Raw genomic sequence first — 23,342 nt, forward strand, 5'->3', positions numbered from 1 at the left:
AACTCTGAAGTCAGTGGTACTAGAATAACAGTCCAGTGGACCAAAGGTCTTTATTTAACATAAGAATGGCCATACTGAGTCAGAACAATAGCCCTTCTAGACTAGTATGCTGTCTTCCAACAGTGGCCAGTGCCAGATGCCCCAGAGGGAATGAACAGAATAAGTAATCATCAAGTAATCCATCTTGTGTTGCCCATTCCCAACTTCTGGCACAGAAAAAGATTTACAGAAACAGTAGTGGTACATGGTTCATCACACTGCTTCACCATCGTTGCCCAATACAAACCTGCAGCATTCTACAACTAAAAGAAGGCCTTAAATTGGCATCTTTGACTTCTTTACTGATATTATCAGCACAAATCCCAAATAAGGAGATAGTGTCAGGTATGTTCACACTGTTAAAACTGAGATCTGGACTAAAAGTCATACATTGATTATAGATTGGCCACATACCTTTAGATGGTCCTTGTTACAGTATCGATTTTTAGTCACTACACATAAAGCTCGGATTCCAATCAGTAAGTTAAGAGGTAAAAGGTTTAATACCCCAATTCCCTTATTTATACATTTCTTCCGGTGGAAGCACTTCTATGATGCCTTCAGATGTTCAATGGTAGCTGATGAAATATTTTTCCTCACAAGTTGAAAAGATATAGGCTTTATGGTAGCAGAGGACCAGCTGGATTTAAGGAAACTCAAAGCCATGCCCTGTTTCCCCTGGGAAATATCTTAAGGGGCGCCTATCTTAAAAAGGGGAGAAGAGAAGAGGACATGGGAAATAAGCCATTCCTCCTAAATTTAATTCCTAGAAAGAATCTATAAGCACTGAGAAGATAATAGGGTGATAAGTAATAGCCAACATGGATTTCCAAGAATAAATCACACCAACTCAGCCCAACTTCCTTTTTCTTTTTTAATAAAGTTACCAAGCTTAGTGAAGGAGAGAATGTTGTAGACATGTACCTTGATTTCAGAACGGCTTTTGACAGAGTCCCGTGTGACAGCCTCAAAAGCAAACTAGTAAACTGTGGTCTAGATAAAATTATTAGCCAATGGGTACAAAACTATTTGAAAGACTGAACTCAAAGAATAGTTATCAGTGGTCCGCTGTCAATGTGAGGTTGTATCACTAAGCCTAAATCCCTGAAAAAATTATCCTAAATTCACAATCTAAGACAGAACTAATATGAAGCAGAATATGCTATACTTCTAATTAACAGTCATGATAGAACATTCCTATTCACAGCAAAAAATACAGTTTTGTTGGTATTGTGTGTGTGTGTGCGCACGTGCACATCTATATAGCCACAGATTAACAGTATACAGATTGAATCTCTCTTAACCAGGACTCTCTGGTTAAGAAAGACCAGGGATCCAGAAATACCAGGGATATTCCAGGACCAGTCCCATGGAGGGCTGGTGGCTGGGAGCATTGCAGCAGGGCTACCTCCCAGAGGCAACACTGAGTGGGAGCAGGGAGAGCAGGAGACAGCAGGGCTAGAGCCCAGCAGCAGGGCTGCTGCCCACTGGCAAAACTGCCTGTTGAGATTGGGAAGCATTGGGGTTGCCTGGCGGGGGGGTCAGGAACTGGGCAATAGGGCCACCTGGCAGCACGACCAGGAATCCCGCAGTCCTGCAGCTGCACAGCAGGACTAGGAGGCAGCCCAACTGTGGGGCTGCTTGGCAGCGGGGCCAAGAACCTGGGAGCAGTGCTCCTCAGTGGTGCAACAAAGAGCCTGGAAGCTTCGCTGCCGCCTGGCAGAGCTGCCTGGTGAGGCTGGAAGGCAGCAGGACTGTTCAGCGAGGAAGTGGCACAATTGGAACCCTGCAGGGGGGCTGCCCCTTGATGCTAGGATCCTGTGCTTGTGGTAGCAGGGTGCCACAGTGGAGCTCGGAGCCCAATGCTGAGGGGCCGGCTGCAGGGAAAGCCAGTGAGGAGTCTGGCGGCAAGGCCAAGGCTGTGGGGGCTGATGGCAGGGGGATCCAGAAATGACCTTCCTGGTCTGGAAAAATCCCTCAACCAGGACAGTCAGAGAGGTCCAGCCTATACTGTGATTATGTGATGTTAGTAGCCACTGTAAGTCTGTTTCTCCTGAGAAACAATTTAAAAGACAAGTTGGTTATTGGCTTTAGGCCAGTAACTTTATTTTACTTTTTTGGGGGTTGTAAAAAGTTCTAAATATGTTTCACTCTTACACACATAGGGTCTATACTTTGTTCATTTGACTTATTAAACTCAACAGGCATGAATTAAATGGGCAGGATTTGGCTTAAACTACTAATTCGCACAATTAGGAAGAGAACATTACATACAGTTAATACATATCTTCTCATGTTTTCTAAGAACATTATTTAGTGAGGTCCTTCAAGGATCTGTTTTTGGTATGCTACTATCTAATATTTCCATGAATTACTTGGATAATGGAGTGAAAAAAGGCTTATAATATTTATGGAGGGTACCAAACTAGAGGGGCAGCTAGCACTTTGCAGGACAGGATTAGAATTCAAAATGGCCATGATAATTTCAGACCAATCGCCAACTTAACAAATTAATTTCAATAAAAGACAAATGCAAAGTACTACCCTCAAGAAGGAAAAAAAATCAAATGAACAACTACATAATGGGCAAAAACTGGCTAGGTGACAGTACTGCTGAGAAGAATCTGAGCCGGATCACAAGTTGACTGTGAGCCAAAAATGTGGTACAGTTGCAAAAAAGGCTAATATCATTCTGGGGTACATTAACAGAAATGCAATATGTAAGACAACAGGAGGCATTTTTCTGCTCTACTTGGCACTGGTGAGGGTCCCAGCTGCAGTATAATTCAGGGAGCCACATTTTAAGAAGGCTGGGGACATATTGGAGAGAGTTCTGAGAACAGCAATAAAAATTACCTAAGGTTTAGAAAGTATGACCTCTGAGCACAAATTGAAAAACTCTAAGTATATTAAGTATTGAGAATGGAAGACAGACGGGACATGCTAAGGGCTGTTACAAAAAGGGTGGTGACAAATTGTTCTCCATATCCACTCAAGGTAGGACAAGAAGTAATCAGCTTAAAGGAAGCAAGGAAGATTTAGATTAAATATTTAGGAAAAACTTCCTTATAAGAAGGATTTTTCAGTATAGGAATAGACTTCCAAAGGGATTTATGAAAGCTTTTGTCTCAGGCTTTGTGGGAATCCTTCTATAGAGCAGTGGTTACAGCCCTGCACTGGCATCTTGGGGTGTGTCTAAACTACATGCCTCCGTCGACGGAGGCATGTAGATTAGCCAGATCGGCTGAGGGAAATGAAGCCGCGATTAAAATAATCGTGGCTTCATTTAAATTTAAATGGCTGCCCCGCTCTGCCGATCAGCTGTTTGTCGGCAGATCGGGGCAGTCTGGACGCGACGCGCCGACAAAGAACCTTTCTTGATCGGCACAGGTATGCCTCGTGAAACCAGGTTTACCTGTGCCGATCAAGAAAGGCTTCTTTGTCGGCGCGTCGCGTCCAGACTGCCCCGATCTGCCGACAAACAGCTGATCGGCAGAGCGGGGCAGCCATTTCAATTTAAATGAAGCCGCGATTATTTTAATCGCGGCTTCATTTCCCTCTGCCGATCTTGCTAATCTACATGCCTCCGTCAACGGAGGCATGTAGTTTAGACGTACCCTTGATGAGCTTGGTTTGACTTCTTTTAATAGCAGGTTTAAAACAAACAAAAAAAAAGTACTACTACTTCTTCTGTGGAACTCCTTGACAGAAGATGTTATGAAGGGCAGGACTTTAACAGGGTTCAAAGAGAGCTAGATAAACTCATGGAGGATAGGTCCATTAATGGCTATTAGCTAGGATGGGTAGCAATTGTGTCCCTACTCTGTTTGTCAGAAGCTGGGAATGGGCAACAGGGGTGGGATCAGTAGAGGATTACCTGTTCTGTTCATTTTCTGACAGCACCTGGCATTGGCCACTGTGGAAAGACAGCATACTGAGCTAGATGGACCTTTAGTCTGATCCAGTATGGCAGTTCTTATGTCTAACCTATTCTTAAAAACCTGTCAGAAATGCTTAGGTATATATGGTCCTGCTTCATCATGAAAGGCTGGACTAGGTGACCTCTCCGGGTCCTTTCCAGACTTACATTTCTATACCATTTTAAATTATAAATTTCACTTTTGCTTTACATGAAGTCAGATCTTTGGTATCCTGCAAAAGCTCAAATACAATTTTTACTTTAGCCATGTTCTTATACCTCATTTTCAAAATAAGCAAGTCTTTGCATATATTTCACAACCTAACTTTATAAATTATCTTTTTTCACATTTAATTAGTTAATATGATTAAGACTTAGCTATGTTCTTTAAGAGTGTCTTAAGTGAAAAGGAAATAATATATAATTGGGAAATAAAACAGCAGTATTTTCACTTTTAACAGTCACGGTACACACCTTTCCCATCTCCTCTTGAATGATTACTAAAAAGAGATTTCTAAAAATTGCTTTTTAGAAATATCCATAATGTGGGGAGTACAGTTTCAAATGCATCAATCTGTATAATGTTAAAATCCTGGTGCTCAAATTGTCCTTCAATACTTCTTTACTAGATAGTTTATATTATGCTTCAGTTAGTATGACACTAAAATGGAAATATAAGAAAAGCATTCAGAAGTTAAACTCACAAAAGTGTATTCACAGCCTGTTTAAAAGACTGCAAATGTTGTTATCTCTCTTGTATTATTTTGCCATTACTCCCTATTTTGTCAGAATAAACTTAAACACTACCAACAATACTAAAAATTTTCCCCAAAATAACACTTTGCCTTGTTGCAACTTTTAAATTAAAATTTCTGTAATTTTCAGAAATATCAATACCTATGTCTACACTACCCCCCTAGTTTGAACTAGCGGGGGTAACGTAGTCATCCGCAGTTACAAATGAAGCCTGGGATTTGAATTTCCCGGGCTTCATTTGCATGAAGCCGGCCGGCGCCATTTTTAAATGCCGGCTAGTTCGAACCCCGTGCCGCGTGTAGCCGCGCGGCACGGGGTTCGAACTAGCCGGCATTTAAAAATGGCGCCGGCCGGCTTTATGCAAATGAAGCCCGGGAAATTCAAATCCCGGGCTTCATTTGCAACTGCGGATGACTACATTACCCCCGCTAGTTCGAACTAGCGGGGTAGTGTAGACATACCCATAGTGTGCTATGGGATGTAGAATTGTTGGTAATTCTTAAGATACATATTCTATATCCAGTCTGCATGAAATCCTTTCAATGAAATCAATCAGAATAGAAATCAATCAGAATTTTGCATGGAGGCTTAAAGCAGAACGCTGCCCCCTTTATAATCCTTTACTTAAAAAAATATTTGTAAATGTTTACACTACAGTCATCTCTTCACTAGCCAAATAATTATTAAAATCATCATCACCACCATATAAAGGCATTTAAAAGGCCACTTTCACTCCTCAAGAACTGATACAATGAAAGCATACATTCTGGCATATATTCAGTCATATCAGCATTAGAGTATCTTGTTGCCTGAATGACTTTTTATTAAGGGTTTTTGTAAAAGTGGCATTTGCATAGTACTAATTTAAAATTTGCATTGCTGGTCATTCTGATTAAGACTTCATAAAATAGGATGGTTATATTCACAAAGAAATGCATACTGTTATGTGCCTATCATATATTGCAATACTGTAAGATTCAGTTTACGCCCTTTAATATACACAACATGCATGCTAAGTTTTCACTGAGAATAAAATGGGGATGTGAAAGTATACAAGGAAACATCCTGGGTTAAAATGAGCTTTAATTTGTGCTATCACCACTGGAGAGAGAGGAGGATCATGTGGTGGAATGAAACCAATTGAGTTCAGTTTCATAATTGAATTCTATTATTGCATTTTCCCTTAATAAAAGTGTTGATTAACTATTTTGGAGCATTAAGAAGGGAAGTAAGCCATGGTACTTCACCCACTGGTAAAATGTGATGGTTTATTTAATGTTTATTAAGGGAGAATAGCTAATTGATCTGTCAGTGAATCTTACCATCTCTGAGGGATATATACATGAATTTAAAAGCAGCAGGCTTTCATGCTATGTTTATTGTTGATTTATTGTGGAGGAATTGGCAAAATAAAACAAACCTGAACACACGTGGGAAGTAGAAGTGGAAGTCCACATTAAATTCACTAAAAAAACCAAACACTGTACATACTTGTTTCACATAGAAGTATCAGACAAGAGTATTCCCCTCCCTTATAAATTTTTCACAAAGCCAAATTTAAAAGCAGCTTCTGTATTATCCTAATTATGCATAAAACTTATCGTGCTTCAGGGGTCCCTGAAGATTTGGTAAACACCAACTACATAATACAAACACGTTTACCATTATCAAATATGGCTCTCGTTTGCAATCTCATATATAAGAAAAGAATTTGGCTCGCAGGCTTCATTTACAACTATAGTCAGCATGACAAAATTAAAGGGGCAGAACATTATGATATACTTTTTAATGTAGAACACAACTAATTTTCTAATCACAGTCAAAAGAGAATTTGTATGGTTATTCTCTTTCAAAGGTTTATTCTCTTTGATTTATTCAGATAAGGAATCACATCAGTGTCTGGTATTTTACTTTGGCTGCTATTTAACTTCTAGATGCCATTCAAAGTCTTGATTATTGTCTTTGAGCACATACTCAAGTTATACTCAACAATGTTGTCATGACTCAAGCTCTCTCAGAAACTGTCTCTTCTCGTAAGACCTAACACAGCAACCGGGATTGAGAAGCGCAACTCAGTAGTTAGTCCCTGGGATTGAATTTCTAGGTCTAGTCATAGGTTGCTCCCAACAGCATCTAACCACCTCTTTGTCCTCATACAAATCCCTTCCTAAAAAGGTCTAATAGCTGCAACATCTACAAAAAATCTTGACAGCGGCTTGGCAGCTAGTATTTTCAGACCACTGTCTGCCATATAGACCCATACCATCCCAACTGCCTTCCCCCCCTTGCCTCTCCCCCCAGTGCTCCCTATGTCTGTATCTGCCTATTGTCTTTTGTCTTGTAGTTAGACTGTAAATTCTTTGGCCAAGAATTATCTTTCTGTTATAAATATATGATACTGCAAAGGGGTTCTAGTTCATGACTGGAACTTCTATGCACCACAATAACACAAATAATAAGAGTGACTTCAACTCTAGAATGTGCTCTCAGATGAAATTTAGAAACATGATCTCACAATTTTAGGTATAAGGCAGTTACCATAGACGATATAGGGGAAGGGATTCAAATCAGAAGTAGTAAAGAACATGTCAGAGATCTTCCGACTAATTTGAATGAATTCAAGTCAGCAGGGCTTTTTGCTATTTACCCCTGGGCATGGAAGGAATTAGTGGAAAAAATCTCGGAGCCACTGGCAGTATTTGCCAACTCAAAAATGACAGACAAGGAAGACTAACATAGTGCCCAGCTTTTCAAGGGTGGAGGAAGGAGGAGACAGGGAACTGACATTGATACCTGAGAGGGTAATAGAGTAATGTATAAAACTTTTCATGTGCAAATACTTGTAAAAGTGGCATTTGCTGGTCATTCTGATTAAGACTTCATAAAAGAGGATGGTTATATTCACAAAGAAATTCATACTGTTATGTGCCTATCATATATAATACTGTAAGATTCTGTTTATGCCCTTGTCACGTTATTGGATGGTGAGGGGAGCAGCCGGGTCACTGCTGCACCCATGGGGGGATGTTTGCCCCAAAAGTGGTACAAAGGGGGCCATGTGAGGGGTCAAATAAAAGCTTACTTTCTTCTGATTCTGTATCTGCTCTTCATATATCTGTATAATGTCTGTGTGTGGAGTTAGGAATCTGTACAGAGACTGGAAGTCTCTCTGAATGTGCTTGAATAATAGGCTAGGAATGTTTGCCTATGGACATGCTAATGAGCGAAGCTCCAGAGAACAATGGGCCTCTGAAGGCCAAAGACACACCTGGCCACTGGCCATGTGACTCCCTCCAACTTGGAAGAAACCTGGAAGGAGGGGATAAATATGCCATGTGGCAGACTCCATGTTGGACTCAGATCTGCTCCTGACCCCAGATACAGCCTCGCTGGGGATCACGAGCCAGGAAGACCTGTGGACCCATCCTGACCTAGGATGTGCAACAAGGACTTTTAAGCCAGCAGCTATAACATCTCTGCTAGAGCCTGCATCAAGAACTGGGAGATTCGATGCATGTAACGTATGATACTTTAGCAACCTCACTCTTGTGCTTTTCTTTCCCATAGTAATAAACCTTTAGATGGTAGATTCTAAAGGATTGGCTCAGCGTGATTTGTGGGTAAGGTCCAGAGGTAAATTGACCAGGCTAGTTTCTTGGAACCGGACAGAACTTGTTCGGGGTAGGTGAGATTGGGTTCTAGACCCCTCACCTGTGTATGAGGCCTGGAGCTATCTGGGGCACGGATATTGCATGGGTGTCAGAGGGGTTTTGCTCGTGAGGCTTCAGGCAGGCAGCTGAAGCGCTCTGTGGGACTGGTTTGTGGCCTGTTTGGGAAGGTCTCCAGTCTGGGGGCTGTAAGGAGCCCCGAATTTGAGCAATTCTCCCTGAGCAGACAACTTCAGCTGTGCCCAGACCCAGCCTGGTCTGTCACAGCCCTTTAATATACACAACATGAATGCTCAAGTTTTCATTGAGAATCAAATGAGGATGAGAAAGTATACAAGGAAATATCCTGCGCTAAAATAAGCTTTAATTTGTGCTATGAAGAGCACAAATGAAGAGGGTGATCAGTAGCTGCCAATATAGATTTGCTTAGACTAAACCACGCCAAACCATATTATTTCCTTCTTTGATAAGGTATCAGGTTTGGTGAATATGGGGAATGTGATGAACATAATATATGTGAAGTTAAAAAGGCTTTTGACCTAATCCCATATCAGGCTATGTCTATACTACATCCCTTCGTTGTCAGATGGATGTAAATGAAGCACTTCGAAAGTGCAAATGAAGAAGGGATTTAAATGCCCCATGCTTCATTTGCATAATCACGTCATGGCACTGTTTTGAACAAGCGCCTTGTCAAAAGTGAAACCGCAGTTTAAAACGTGGTTTTTTTGACAATGGGCAATTTTTTGAAAGATCGTGTACTCCTCATTTTTTGAGTAGATACAGCCTTAGAGTCTCATAAGTAAGCTGAAGAAATGCAGGCTTGGTAGAGCTACCATTAAGTGGATACATAAATGGTTATGCAATTGTGAACAAAGATTAATTATTAACATAATTATGTCAGATGGGAAGGAGGCCTCTAGAGGGGATCCATAGAGATCAGCTCTGAGTTAGATGTTATTTAACACTTTTATTAATGACCAGGAAGTAGCAATTGAAAACATACTGAATTTGTAGATGACACAAAGTAATGGGGGTCTTAAACATGATGGAGAATAGAACTAAAATTCAAAGGGATCTCAATAAATTGGAAAACAGGATTTTAGACCGAAATTCAGCAAAGACAAATGTAAGGTACTACATTTATGGAAGAAATACGGAATGGGGGATAATTTGCTTGGAAACAGCCCTGCTAAAGAGAATCTAGGAGCTGTGGTGAATAATCCTCAACATGAGTCAACAATGTGACGTTGTTTAAAAATCCAATAGAATTTTGGGTTGCATTAACAAAGGCATAGCATTCAAGTTAGCAGATAATAGTACCACTCATCTCATTGCTGGTTAGACCTCATCTGGAGTGCTGAGTCCAATTTCAAACACAACTGTGTATAAAGAATGTAGAGAAACTGATAAGGATGCAAATCTGAGTGACAAAGATGATCAAAGGGATGGAATCCATGCCTATGAGCAATGTTGAAGGAACTGGGTATGTTTAGTTTGGAAAAGAGGAGATTTAAGGGGAGGTATTTGCTTGAGGTCTTCAAATACTTGAAAGGTTTCTATAAAAATGATGAAGAAAAGTTGTTCCCTCTTGCAGGTCAAGAGGCAATGGGTTCAACTTACAGTATGGCAGGTTTAGTTTAAATTGCAGGAAAAACTTCCTAACTGTTAGAACAAACTGTTTAGGGTAGTCATGGAAGCTCCTTTACTGCAGGTTTTCAGAAAGAAGCTGGATAGCCATTGTCTTGGATAGTTTAGACACAACAAATCCTGCAGCGTGGCAAGAGGTTAGATTAGATGGTCTTTATGATCCATTCTAGCCTTGTGGTTTTATGGGTCAATTAAAACATCTATTAGGTCAGGGAGTTTTCAATTACCCTTGTAACTGGTCTCCTCATTAGCTATCAAATATGTTCTGTCTAATGAAACCAATATTCAATGAGGTGAAGGAAGGAAGGAGAGTGCTTACAGATGAGTTCCCTGCAAACTGATATAATATTAGATACAAAAAAATCATTATAGTGCAATGTTCCCTCTAACTTTTTCTATTCATATGTGGAATAAATTCTGTGGTGTGCACTGAGGCATGTGCAGATGTGCACCACCAATAGAAACACATGCTGCCGGCTGTAGGCGCTCTTCTAATCAGATGGGTGGGATTTCAGTCTCTCCTGGGTGGCTGCGCAAGGGTTCAGCTTACATGGAACACTGTTACAGAGTATAACGCAACTATCACTACATATCTATAATATGTATATAGATTATAAATAGGAAAATACAAATGTTACATTATACACTACAATGGGCATGATTAAAGAGGATAAAATTACTGAAGGACTGATAAAATGAAAATACCATGGAAATTTAAAGATTGAATATAAGAAAAACTTCCTGAAAGACTTTTTCTTCTCTGGAATAATCAGTGGGAAATCCATCAACTAAATTATTTAAGATAAGAATTAAAAGAGCCTAAGGTAATATACTGCAGAGTCCACCATGGGGAGGGGAGGAGAAATAGCATAAACTCACTATATTATCACTTTTTTCATCTATTGAAATCACCTAACACTGCAGCTTTGAAAGGACCATATAAGACTACAAAATGCACACATATATTTGAACAGCATTAAATGTTGGCCTGAAAATACCAAAGCAAAGAAATTCTGAGTTAACAATGCCACTACAATTCTTTCCTAAACTTAGAGTTCTATATAGTCTGTTCGCTGAAATATCTGCTTCATTAGGTTAACTGTGCAATGCTCAAAAGACGTGAACAGGTCAGTAATGGACAAATGTCCCTCTGCACAGAGGAACTCTCAACTGATGGAGAGTCAGCAGAGTTAGCATAACATCTTCAGTACCAGCCTCCTCCCAACTCCCAGCATAAAAAGAGAGGAACAGGGCACTTCAGCAATAAGTAGTCAGAAAAGCTAAAAGAACATTAGAAGCCACTAGGAAAGGGAGTGGTAATAAGGGGCTGCCTGGTTTAGCAGGGAAGGGAGGGAGGGACTGGCAGGGCAGTGGGATTGGTGGGGGGGAGGGTGGCCAGGAGGCCAGCAGGGGAACCAGATATGACCTCCCCTGGTCCAGCACAATCCTCCATCCTGACCAGTCAGGTCCCGAGGGTGCTGGACCAGGGAGATCCAACCCGCATATAAATCTTAATGCAACTACAGGTTGAACCTCTATTAAGCAATATTCCCTGGTGCAGCAAACCACAGATGTTCTAGGGCCAAAGAGTCCTGGGGGAAGGCTGTCAGCTGGGCTCCTGGGGGTTGGGCTGCCTGGCACCCTGCAGCTAGGCTGCTAGTACAACCCAGTGAGGCTGCCAGGCGAGGCCAGAAGCCCAGTGCACTAAAACGGCACTGCCCAGCATGTCCAGGAGCCCGGCTCATCACAGCAGAGCTGCCTGGTGTGTCCAGGAGCCTGCCCACCGGGCCCAGGAGCCCAATGCAGAGGGAGCTGGGCGGCCTGGCTTACCAGGGAAGGGAAGAGAACTGGCAGGGCAGTGGGACTGGTGATGGGGTGACCAAGGAGGATAATGGCCAATCCAAGGCTAGAGCAGGGCAGCAGTAGCAGGTGGGCCAAATATGACCTCTCTTGGTCCAGCACAATCCCTTATCTGGGACCAGTCAGGTCCCGAGGAAGCTGAACCAGGGAGTTCCAACCTGTATATAAATCTGTGGTATACCCACCTTCTGAATACTGCATGCAGTTCTCATCACCCCATATCAAAAACATATATATTTATTGGAAAAAGTACAGAGAAGGACATAAAAGTGATTAAACGTATGGAAAACCTTCCAAATGAGGTGAAAGCAAAGAGACTAGGACTCTTCATCTTAAAAAAAGAGAAAATTGAGGGAGGATATGACAGAGGCCTATAAAATCATGGTTGGTGAGGGGAAAGAGTATAAAGAAGTGTTATTTACTACTTCACCAGAAGTTACCCAATGAAATTAAAGGCAGTATGTTGAACTCATAAATAAGTGTTTATTCAGACAATGCACAATCAACCTGTTGAAAACATGCTGGGGATGTTGTGAAGAACAAAAGTAGAACTGGGTTAAAAAACGAATTCGGCAAGTTCACAGAGGATAGATCCACCAGAGGCTATTAGCCAGAACAGTCAAGGGCACATCTGTGTGCTCTGGTGTCCCTGAACCTCTGACTGCTGAAAGCTGGGACTGGATGACAGGAGATGCATTATTTGGTAATTGTGCCGTTCTGGTCATTCCTCTGAAGCATGTGGCACCAGCCACTGTTAGAAGACAAGATACTAGCCTAGATGGACTATTGGTCTGACTCAATCGGGTTGCCAGATGGTTTCAACAAAAATACCGGACACACTTGACATTACATCACAATCTGCATTACATCTTATTTAGAAAATATCAGACATTTATATTTTCTCAAATTGTTTCCTGAACAGAAAGCTCAAATACCAGACTCTCCAGTTCAAAACCGGACACCTGGCAACCTTAAGTACAGTCATTCTTCTGTTCTTAATGCTGTATGCATAGTATCACTACAATGGGTTAAAGATTAAATAATTGTCTCCTTTATATTTAACTTTTTATGAATATTTTAAAATGATCTCATACCAGCAAAAAAAGCCAAACCTGAACTGGAACTCATCTACTACGATATTCCTATTCCTTGGTAATATTCAGGGTGCTATGAGCTGTCTATTATATTATAGTATAACTTTGTATTAAATAATCTTATAGAGAAATCTAAACTTTGTAATAGTTCTTGGTTTATATTACAGTAGAGCCTAGAAATCCCAAACAAGATCAGTTTCCCCACTGTGCTTTGTGCTCTACACATACATAGTAAGAAATAATCCCTGTGTGGGCCTTGCTGACCGCGGAGCACTCAGCAACCTGTGCATGTGCTGTGTCACTCTGGGCATGTGGCCCCGGCTGGCTGCCACACAAAGGCCCTGGCCTGTTACCCACACGCGTGTATGTATGAAGGCACATGACATGCTCCTGACCCCGGGGAGGTCACGATGCCCTCCCTGCACAACCTCCCTCTACACAGAGGCAAGGCATATCTCCCCTCCCCTCCCCTCCAATCCCCACACTATATACAGCACAGGGGCACGGGTGCAGTCCTGGGCCAGCTCACTTTCCCGGGGATGCAAGCACATCGGCTTCGATGGTGTGGAGACCTGACGTCCTCACCTTGCAGAGGGGGGTCTGGGCTTCACCCACTGTGTCCCCAGGGATAACTGACCACTTCTCTTGTTTCTCCACAGCCACAGCAGCTGCGAGTGCAGGGCGTACCACCTTGCCCAGGACAGCCTCCCGCACCCGGGCACTCAACAGGCTGACCCGGAACCAGGAGTACCACCACCGGCAGCACCTGGGGCTCCTGAGAAGGCAGGTACACATTCTGGAGCACTGGGTGCATGAAGACCTGCAGCTGCGGCGGGAGAGCTGGCAGGAGCTGCTTGCCCAGGGCCGTGCCATCTGCGACCACCTGCATACAGTGGTGCAGAGATTGGTGCCTCCTGCCACTCCAGCCCCGGCTGCTGCCCCATCTATCGCTCCTCCTCCCACTCCTGCATTCCCTCTCATCTCTTCCTTCTCCCCCCCCCCACCAATCCCACCCTCCATACCCGCTCCCCCCCACCCCCCGGCCGCCAAGTCCCCCGCACCCGCACTGCTGGGAGACAGGTAGACCAGCAAGACCCCCAACCCTGAGCTTCTCCTCCTCCTTCCTCCCCTTGCCTCCCCCTTCCAGCTCCCTCTTCTCAGGTTTACCTCCTCCCCTCTTCCAACCTCTCGTCTCCCTCTCCCATCCTCATTCCCTCCCACCCCAGTTATGTTCAATAAACAGAGTTTGTTTTTGGCAACACACCGTGTGTTAATTGTACATCAGGAAGGGGTGTTAGGGAGGGGAAAGTGGAAGGATGTGAGGGTGGAATAAGGCACAAGGCCCCAGTGGGGCATGCCAGGGAGACTTCACTTCTCCATCTGGAAGCTCTCCCACAGGGCCTCCTGGATACCGACAGCCTCCCGCTGGGCCTCCCGGCTCACAGCCATGCGGGGCTGTGCGTACAAGCCAGCCAAGTGGTCAGCCTCTGCCATCCAGGCTAGCAGGAAAGCCTCCCCCTTCCTTTTGCACCAATTGTGCAGCACATAGCACGCCGCCACCACGTGTGGGATATTCCTCTCAGAGAGGTCCAGGTGGGTGAGGAAGCATCCTCCACCATGATGCAGGCCCTGCTGAGCCTGGCATTAAAGGCCTGCCAGGAGGGGTTGAGGTGTCCCGTTTAAGGCTTCCTGAGCCAGGACTGTAATGGTAGGCCGCATCCCCCACCAGGCAAACAGGCATGTCCACGTCCCCAAGCCTGATGTGGCGGTTGGGGAAGAAAGTCCCGGCGTGCAGCCTCTGGCACACGGAGGAGTTGCGGTACACTCACATGTCGTGTGCTTTGCCGGACCAACCCACGTTAATGTCCAGGAAGCGGCCCTGGGGGTCAGACACAGCCGAGAAGTACCCCTTCCGATTAATGTAGAGGGAGGACTGGTGTTCCGGGGCATGGAAGGGGATGTGTGTCCCATCCATTTCCCTACCCCTGCAGTTGGGGAAGCCCAGGGCGCCAAAGCCTTCGATGACTGCATCCACATCAGTGAGGAGCATGACTTCGGGAAGCAGCACTCCATTAATGGCCTTGACCATCTGCAGAGGGACACACAAAACTGAGAATCACTGGGGTACCAGTGACAGTGCTCCTTCACCACCACTGCTCCGCAACCCCTCCCCAGGAGCAACCCCCCCTGCAATCCTGGCCACTGCGGACAGTCCGTAGTGAGGCTGGGACAGAACAAACCCTCCCAGGAAGGAGGCCTTGCATCACCTCCCCCCGCCCTTTTCCCTGGGGCAGCCCATCCCCTCCTTACCCCCCCCCTCGTCCCCAGGTACAGTGGCCGGAGACTGTCATACCTGCATGAACACTGCTCCGACGGTGGATCTCCCCACGTCGAACTTGTTCCCCGTGGATCAGTAGCTATCTGGCATGTAGAGCTTCCAGCGGGCAATGGCCACACGCTCATGTGCGTGTCCTGTTGCTGCAGAGCAGTGGCGAGCCACTCGCAGAGCTCGCGGAAGGTGTCCTTCTTCATCCTGAAGTTCTGAGTCCATTGTTGGTCTCCACAGTGTTCCAGGACAATGTGCTCCCACCAGTTGCTGTTGGTGTCCAGATGTGACAGGGCACCCAGGTGTCCGGGCGCTGCTGCTGCTCCTCCATGGCCCCCAGGGGGGGTCTGGAAGAGGGCCTGGGGGTTGCGCTGCAGAAGATGCTTCTAGGCAGACTCCAACAATTGCTGCCAGGCTTTCAGCAAGACATCCAAAATGAGCACCCGAGTGCCATGGGGCAGCTCTGGCTCCATGGCGCCAAGTGCTGTGGTGTCCCGAGTCAGGGCAACCAAAGCAGGCAGAGACAAAAATGCTTTACTGTCCCTCGGCGAGGTAGGCAAGCAAGCAGGGAAAGCTGAGAACCGGCTGTCCAGGGGGGGGGAGGGCGGTCCCTTTAAGCACAAGCCTCAGATAGCCTCAGGCAGCAGTCACACAAAGTAATTACTGAACTGATGCCCTGATGGAACTGGTTTCAGCTGGCCTTAAATGCAATTCAGCGTCCAATCAGTGTGGATGCGCTATTTCAAAATGCTATTTCAATATGCATTTTGTGTGTAGATGCATTATTTCTAAATATCTTATTTTGAATTAACTATTTCTAAATAAGATACTTCGAAATAACACTGTAGTGTAGACATACCCTGAGAGAATAGAAATCCATTCTCATGTGTCACAGTGAAGTGCCCTACACACTGGACCATGCTGCCTCTGTAAATATGGGCACTTATTATACATAACTATGCTTAAAACAGATAAATGAGGAGCATTAAAATACACATTTTCCCACTCTGTTCTGCTAGTGTGCCTTAGGAAACATGGCAAACAAAGGGGCTACGTCTACACTGGCCCCTCTTCCGGAAGGGGCATGTAAATTTCACTAGTCGTCGTAGGGAAATCCGCGGGGGATTTAAATATCCCCCGCGGCATTTAAATAAAAATGTCCGCCGCTTTTTTCCGGCTTTTAAAAAAGCCGGAAAAGAGCGTCTAGACTGGCCCCGATCCTCCGGAAAAAGTGCCCTTTTCCGGAGGCTCTTATTCTTACTTCGAAGTAAGAATAAGAGCCTCCGGAAAAGGGCACTTTTTCCGGAGGATCGGGGCCAGTCTAGACGCTCTTTTCCGGCTTTTTTAAAAGCCGGAAAAAAGCGGCGGACATTTTTATTTAAATGCCGCGGGGGATATTTAAATCCCCCGCGGATTTCCCTACGACGACTAGTGAAATTTACATGCCCCTTCCGGAAGAGGGGCCAGTGTAGACGTAGCCAGGTAGTTTAAATTCCACATTGATACAGTCTTACTATTTGTAGCAAAGTAGCACTGGTACTGAGTTTTAAGTTCTGCACAAAATGTGTAATAAAAATCCCATAGTTTCTTCCCTAAAAAACCTTTCTGCTGAGGCAATGAACTATGTTGTGAATGTTGATGATACTTTCATTTTGTGATTATTTAATCTGCAGAAACTGGACTGAAACCATCAGATCTTTTCCATGTAGCAAATTTAACAGCAAGCAAATTTAACAGTCCCCAGCTGACCTAGGGCTGTTTTTACACTTCAAAGGTGGAGGTTCCCTATTGACTAATCAAATAGTCAATGCAAAATGCATCAACTATTTGATTAGTCAATTACTCACCATTTAATATCCCTACTAGTGACCTGAGATATTACCCACTGACATGACATGGGTGTGATACTGAAAAGCATCTAGGTAACTAAAAGCAAGTGTCCCATCAAAAGTCAGGAACCTCTTTACTCACTGAAGGTATGTCTACACTACCCCCCTAGTTCGAACTAGGGGGGGTAATGTAGTCATACGGAGTTGCAAATGAAGCCTGGGATTTGAATTTCCCGGGCTTCATTTGCATGAAGCCGGCCGGCGCCATTTTTAAATGCCGGCTAGTTCGGACCCCATGCCGCGCGGCTACACGCGGCATGGACTAGCTAGTTCGGATTAGGCTTCCTAATCCGAACTAGCTGTACGCCTCATGGAATGAGGTGTACAGCTAGTTCGGATTAGGAAGCCTAATCCGAACTAGCTAGTCCGTGCTGCGTGTGGCCGCGCGACATGGGGTCCGAACTAGCCGGCATTTAAAAATGGCGCCGGCCGGCTTCATGCAAATGAAGCCCGGGAAATTAAAATCCCGGGCTTCATTTGCAACTCCATATGACTACATTACCCCCACTAGTTCAAACTAGGGGGGTAGTGTAGACATACCCTGAGACACTTCTGAAATTTTCACTATCTCAATAATAACCTGAAGCATCTTCTTCACCAACTTTGTGTTCATCAGCAGTAAGAAGACAAAGCTCTTGCTGACATTTCTCTGGCTTTGCGTTTCCTATTTGCACAGTACCATATCAAAGGGCTCTTTATATTTCTTTCACAGAAACTAATGGCTGAAGGGTCTCCCGAGGTATTATACTACTGATATTTATTAAAACTATTATCTTTTAATTTAATTAATTCTCTATTATAAGTCTCAGAGGGGTAGCTGTATTAGTCTGTAACTTTAAAAACAATGAGTAATCCTGTGGCATCTTAGCCCTGGTTTACACTTATTTCGAAGCAACAAACGAAGTATCCACACTATCAAGCCCATTATTTCAGGCTAGTTATTTTGAAATAACTCCTGCTTTCCACAAGGAATAATGCTAATTTTGAAATATTTATTTCGAAACAGCAGTAGTGGGCTTCAAGTTCTGCTATTTCAAAATAACTATTCCCCAGAGTAATTTGAACCAATTACTCCCAAGTGCTTCCTAGGGCTCAAAGTCGTGGCAATGTGTCCACATTAAGGAAGCCTGCCTCAGACTAATTTTGAGGCTTCCCTGTAGTGTGAACATGCTATTTCAAAATTATTATTTGGGAAGTTTTTATTTTGAAATAAGTTATTCTGAAATAATTTCCTAGTGTAGACGTGCCCTTAGAGACTAACAAATAATTAAGGCACAAGTTTTGATCAAAAGCTTTGAAAGGGACACATCCAGCCTACTTAATTAGCTTCATTAACATGGGTCTTAAAATTGACAGGTAACTGCTTTTGCTGAACTGTATACCTTGTATTCTGTTATTTCCATTCCAACTCTTCTAATGGAGTGGATTTTACCCACGAAAGCTCTTGATCCTATATATTTGTTAGTGTAAGGTGCCACTGGACTACTTGTTTTTATTATCTTTAATGTTCACTAAAAAGATGCACTGATAAGAAGAGTCCAATTCCATGCACAGGTCTAATTCTTGGACATGAATAGGCTAGTGGATGTCATTAGACTAGTCTCACCAACCTCTGCTACCTGGGAGGCAACCAGATGGGCCAGGAACAAACAAGAAAAAAAAAGGGGCCTTCCAATAATTTTAGTGCAAAAATGAATAGATAATAATTACAGAGCATTTATACATCCTTTTACATATTTAAAATGCTGAACAAACATTAGCAAAATAGGTTAGCATGAGCTTTATTTTCTAAATGCAGAAACTGAAGATGAAAGGAGAAGCTATTTCCACATAGCAAGACAATACCGGAGAAAGCATAAGAACACTAGAGCATCTGATCCCCAATCACAATGCAGCTTCAGAGTGAATCAGCATCAGAAACCAGACAATTAATATACATTATGCATTATTTGTCTGATTTCTGTGGCTAAGGCGTCTGTCCAGCAGTCTCTTTGCTGGTAGTCTGTTTCCCAAATTACATTCTTAAAAGAACTTTTAACTCAAAAATTGGAATTTATAGACAATAGACAAGCAAAATCCCTTGCTTAAACAGTGACATCCTGTGTATCACTATAGAAAACATACTGTTTGTATTAACTGGTATCTTATTTTATTTGACTCTGTATGAATAAAATGGTTGTTGAAGCAGCAAGTACCATATTAGAGCTATTTGCATTGTATTTGTGAAATTCACCAACATGAAACTATTCACTTCCATCATGGCTGCTAGCAACATGTAATGCTGTGCAGTGGGTGGTTCAAAGCATCTGCTTCAAAGAGCGTAGGAGTTGGTGAGCACTGACAATTTATACTCCCATTGATTTTATAGCTGGAAGAGAGGTGGTAAGAGGTGGAAATAAGCAGCTTCTCTCAAGATGGAAGCATAAAGAAAATTAGAACGAACATGCATAAATGAAAGTTGTTCGGATATTCCATTAAAGAAAAACAACAAGAGATGATCCAGTTAAAATATAACTATATACTCTTCAGTGTTAGCAAAGTGCAACATAATAGAAATAGAAGTATTATGGTATGTGAAAACATCTTAGGACAGAAGTACCAAAGTCTGTAACTCGAGACAATATTCTCCCTCCATGGCAAAATGCAGCCTTTAAAGCATCTAAAGTAGTAACCATGGATCACAAGTACTTTCCTTAGCAGCCCCTTACAAACAGGTCCCAACATGCCCTCTCTTCGTGAGTCCTCATTTTATTCCCAGATCTTGAATGCCAGCCTTCTATGGGGGTAACAACACTCATCTTTCCCCAGATCCACAAATGCAGTTGTAGCAATTAACCAACACCTCTATTAACGCCTAAGGGAAAATAAATGTAATTTATTGGAATCTCACCACATTTTTGCCTGTGTGATGAAAGTTGGGCACCACTAAAGAAAAAAAGACTAATACATGGCATTGTAACTGGGAAAAAATGTTGCATTAGCTATTGTTGTAAACACTCTATTAATCATTGGTTTTTGTTCCAACTTCTTATTTGAACAACAAGGACGCAGAGTTATCAATCACAACTTGTATATCCCATCCAATAATAGATTCACATTTTTTCTTTGGTAATATTTCGTTTTCCAAGTGGATTTTTAAATGAGGAATTTGGGGGTCCTGATTTATATATTATTTCTCCAGATCAGTGTTTCATTTGAGGGTAGGTATTTAGATTCAGTTATCAGATATCCGTTAGCTCTCCATATTGTATAAAAATGAATCTGTTTTACACTGGATACATCTATTCTGCTTTGCTGAGTGACAAATCTAATGTACACCTAGATAAACGGAAGATAATAAACCTCCAAGGCTGCATTTAGTCTAAATGGGTCAGTTCTAATGAGCAAGCATGACATTTACATGTAAGAAACAGATTGATCAGTGTTGAAAAATAGAATATGGCATCAACTCAGGAAATATGCATATACATTGAGCTTAGATTTTTTTTTCTAATTTTATTACCTCTAAAACACCCCTCTAAGGTACAGGTATCTATCTCCAGATCAATTTAGAATAAACAGAACCTATGATTTAGATGTAAAAAATCTTCGCCAGCATTACCTTTGCATTTGTAATACAAAAAATGTCCTCATTTCAATACATCTAGATAAAATCCAGCATGGATAGAACAGAAAGAAAACATGCTTGCAATAATCATAAACTCTTTTTCTCTATGGGCAGAGTGTATGAACTGTATATTTTCCTGAGCTATAACTAATTATACTGTACAAGCAACAATCATCTAGAGGTGTACCTTTAAAAAACAGTAAAACACCCAGCAACAATAAGCTACATACAACACTGGCCAGAGATTTTAAAATAGAAATACCATGACTATGCTGTGTATATATACTTTCTAAGCAAACTGAACTGCACTTGCAAAAAACAAAACAAAAAGCCAACTGAATATATACACTGCAAAATTTACAACCAATCCCTTGATAGATACTATAGCAAGACTGCTTCCACAGATACCTAAAGAGAAATGGAGGGGAAGAGTGAAAAAAAATATAGACACCTCTCAAATAAATACAAAATATAATCCAGGTCTTTGTTCACTCAGGACAGCCATTCAAAGGTGTAAATAATGGTTACATTGTTAGATTTCTAACTCCCAACTAGCTCCAAATATTGTGTGAGTGGCTCTCTCATAGTTCACACTGGGTTCCCTTGACCCAGCTAGACAAGCGTGAAAACATGAAATAAATGAAGGTTAACAAAGGACTGGTCTGGGAAACAGTTCACATTAAATGCTTGCAGTGTTACTATTATGCATATAGGACTCTGCATTTGTATTCCGTAAGTCTTAAATATTCACAATCACAATATTAATTCCAGACATTACTTCAAGAGGCCAAATGGAAAGAAAAATCTTTCCCAACTGCTACATGAGGATATTCACTAGCTTTATAGGCATGCATCTAAAGCAAATCAGGAAACTGTGAAATAATACCAATTTGTAAATGGAAAACTATTTATCACAATACCTTTTTGTGTCTGTCCCTCTTCCATATTCTCTTCCATGGCTACCTTTCTTCACTACAAACTGCTACACAGAATTAATCAAAAGCTTCAATTAGACGTTGGAAAAAGTGTGGGGTGTTTTTTTCCTGGGAAGCTCCAACAGCAGAGGCTTAGGCAAGTCCTCCGAGCTTAGCTAAGGCTCTCTCACTCTCCTTGTTTGCTTGGAGACAGGCTGTCAAGTGTAATTTCATTCAAATTACTCTTCCGTGAAGATTATCAATTTTTCTTCTCAAAGCTGCCCATTGTATATCACTGTAAACAGGTATTCAAATGGATAGCCAGTGAATTTTGGGGAGAAATTTGGTCTCGGTCCAAGGCAGTGACAACTGTAATGCATAAGCCTCGCTTTGCATATAAAATGGGGAAAAGAAATTGAGGTTTGTATTGAAATCTGTGTTTTAAATTGGAAACAGGCTGCACTGAGAACAGCTGGAGGGGTGTCCTCCTAACATGAAACAGACCACCAACCCATAATTCCCCCTATCTGCCACCAAAGTGGGAAAGCCCAGATGCCCGTGGGTTCTTTATGGTGCAGTAGTTATCTCACTCTCGGTCACATACATTACTAATATTTTCCTTCGTTTTTTCCTCGGTCATATACCTATATTATTTGGATATAATTAGTACTAGAAATATGTACTATTACACATATTCCTCAGTGCATTCTGACAGGCAGCAAGAGGGTTTGTTTAAAAGAAGAATACATATTTGTAGTTCAAGGTGGCTTTTTTTCAAGTACAGTATCTAAACAAAAAAAGGAAAAAAAACGTAACAAAGAATATGATTGTCTGCCCACCAAATTCTCTCATTAAGGTAAATTATTTCTCACCACTACCATGTAATTCTCTTATGAATTTAAGAGAAGACCATGAGATGTTTTAAATAAACCTTCTATCAATTTTTTTCCTGTTATATAGCATGCAATATTACCTGTAGGCTGTATTACCTTATTAAAAGATGGAAGCTTTTCAAGATGGTGAAGCTTAAAACAAAAACACAAGGACCCCAAAACACACACAAACACCCACACACTAAACAATGTTTGTCATGGCTTGCAGGTTCAGTACATTGTGGGGGGCACTTACTCCTTTGGGGAGCTGTGCAGTCTAATTTGAAATGCAAATTGTACACTGCAGTCTATCAATAAATTAACATTTTTGTACCTTGGCCTGTTGATTGTCATCTTAGGAATCTGAATACTGTACTTCCTAGAAGTACAACAAGAAACCTCACAATCTGTGCAGTTTAAAAACTTTCACGTTGCCCTTTCTCTATCCTTCTGGAAAAACTTGACTAATTCTCATCACAAATAAAAATTGTGACGGCTGAAAATGTATATTAACACAGAAGCAAAACTGTTTTTAATGTGACATTTATTACATTTTCTACAAGGACCCTGTCACCAACTCGATCTAAGTTTAAAATTGTTTTCAAGTTTTCTTCCCTCTGGGAAGTTGAACTCTGAGACCTTCTCGGTAAAGTGAATGGCCGAGAGCAAACTGGGAGCAAGTCCACAGAACAAAACTTCTCTAAGCAGCAAATGAAATATCACAAGACAGGGATCTGAGTTCAGACTC

General features: G+C 42.3%; 1 protein-coding gene across 2 annotated transcripts in view; it reads right to left on the reverse strand.

The window, feature by feature from the left end:
- The window catches only part of GPM6A (glycoprotein M6A), a 339,554-nt gene that overhangs the window by 198,312 nt on the left and 117,900 nt on the right, over nucleotides 1-23,342 (reverse strand). Inside the window, exon 1 of one of the 2 annotated variants that reach the window (XM_006131599.4) lies at nucleotides 21,729-22,254. The exons of the other annotated variant lie outside the window; for it this stretch is intronic. Coding sequence (XP_006131661.1) covers nucleotides 21,729-21,765 — 37 coding nt within the window. The 5' untranslated portion in view covers nucleotides 21,766-22,254. Of the gene's footprint in view, nucleotides 1-21,728; nucleotides 22,255-23,342 lie in introns of those variants that run through there. 2 annotated transcript variants of the gene reach the window in all.

The sequence above is a fragment of the Pelodiscus sinensis genome, chromosome 5 (genome assembly GCF_049634645.1).
Source record: "Pelodiscus sinensis isolate JC-2024 chromosome 5, ASM4963464v1, whole genome shotgun sequence".
Classification (NCBI taxonomy): Eukaryota; Metazoa; Chordata; order Testudines; family Trionychidae; genus Pelodiscus; species Pelodiscus sinensis.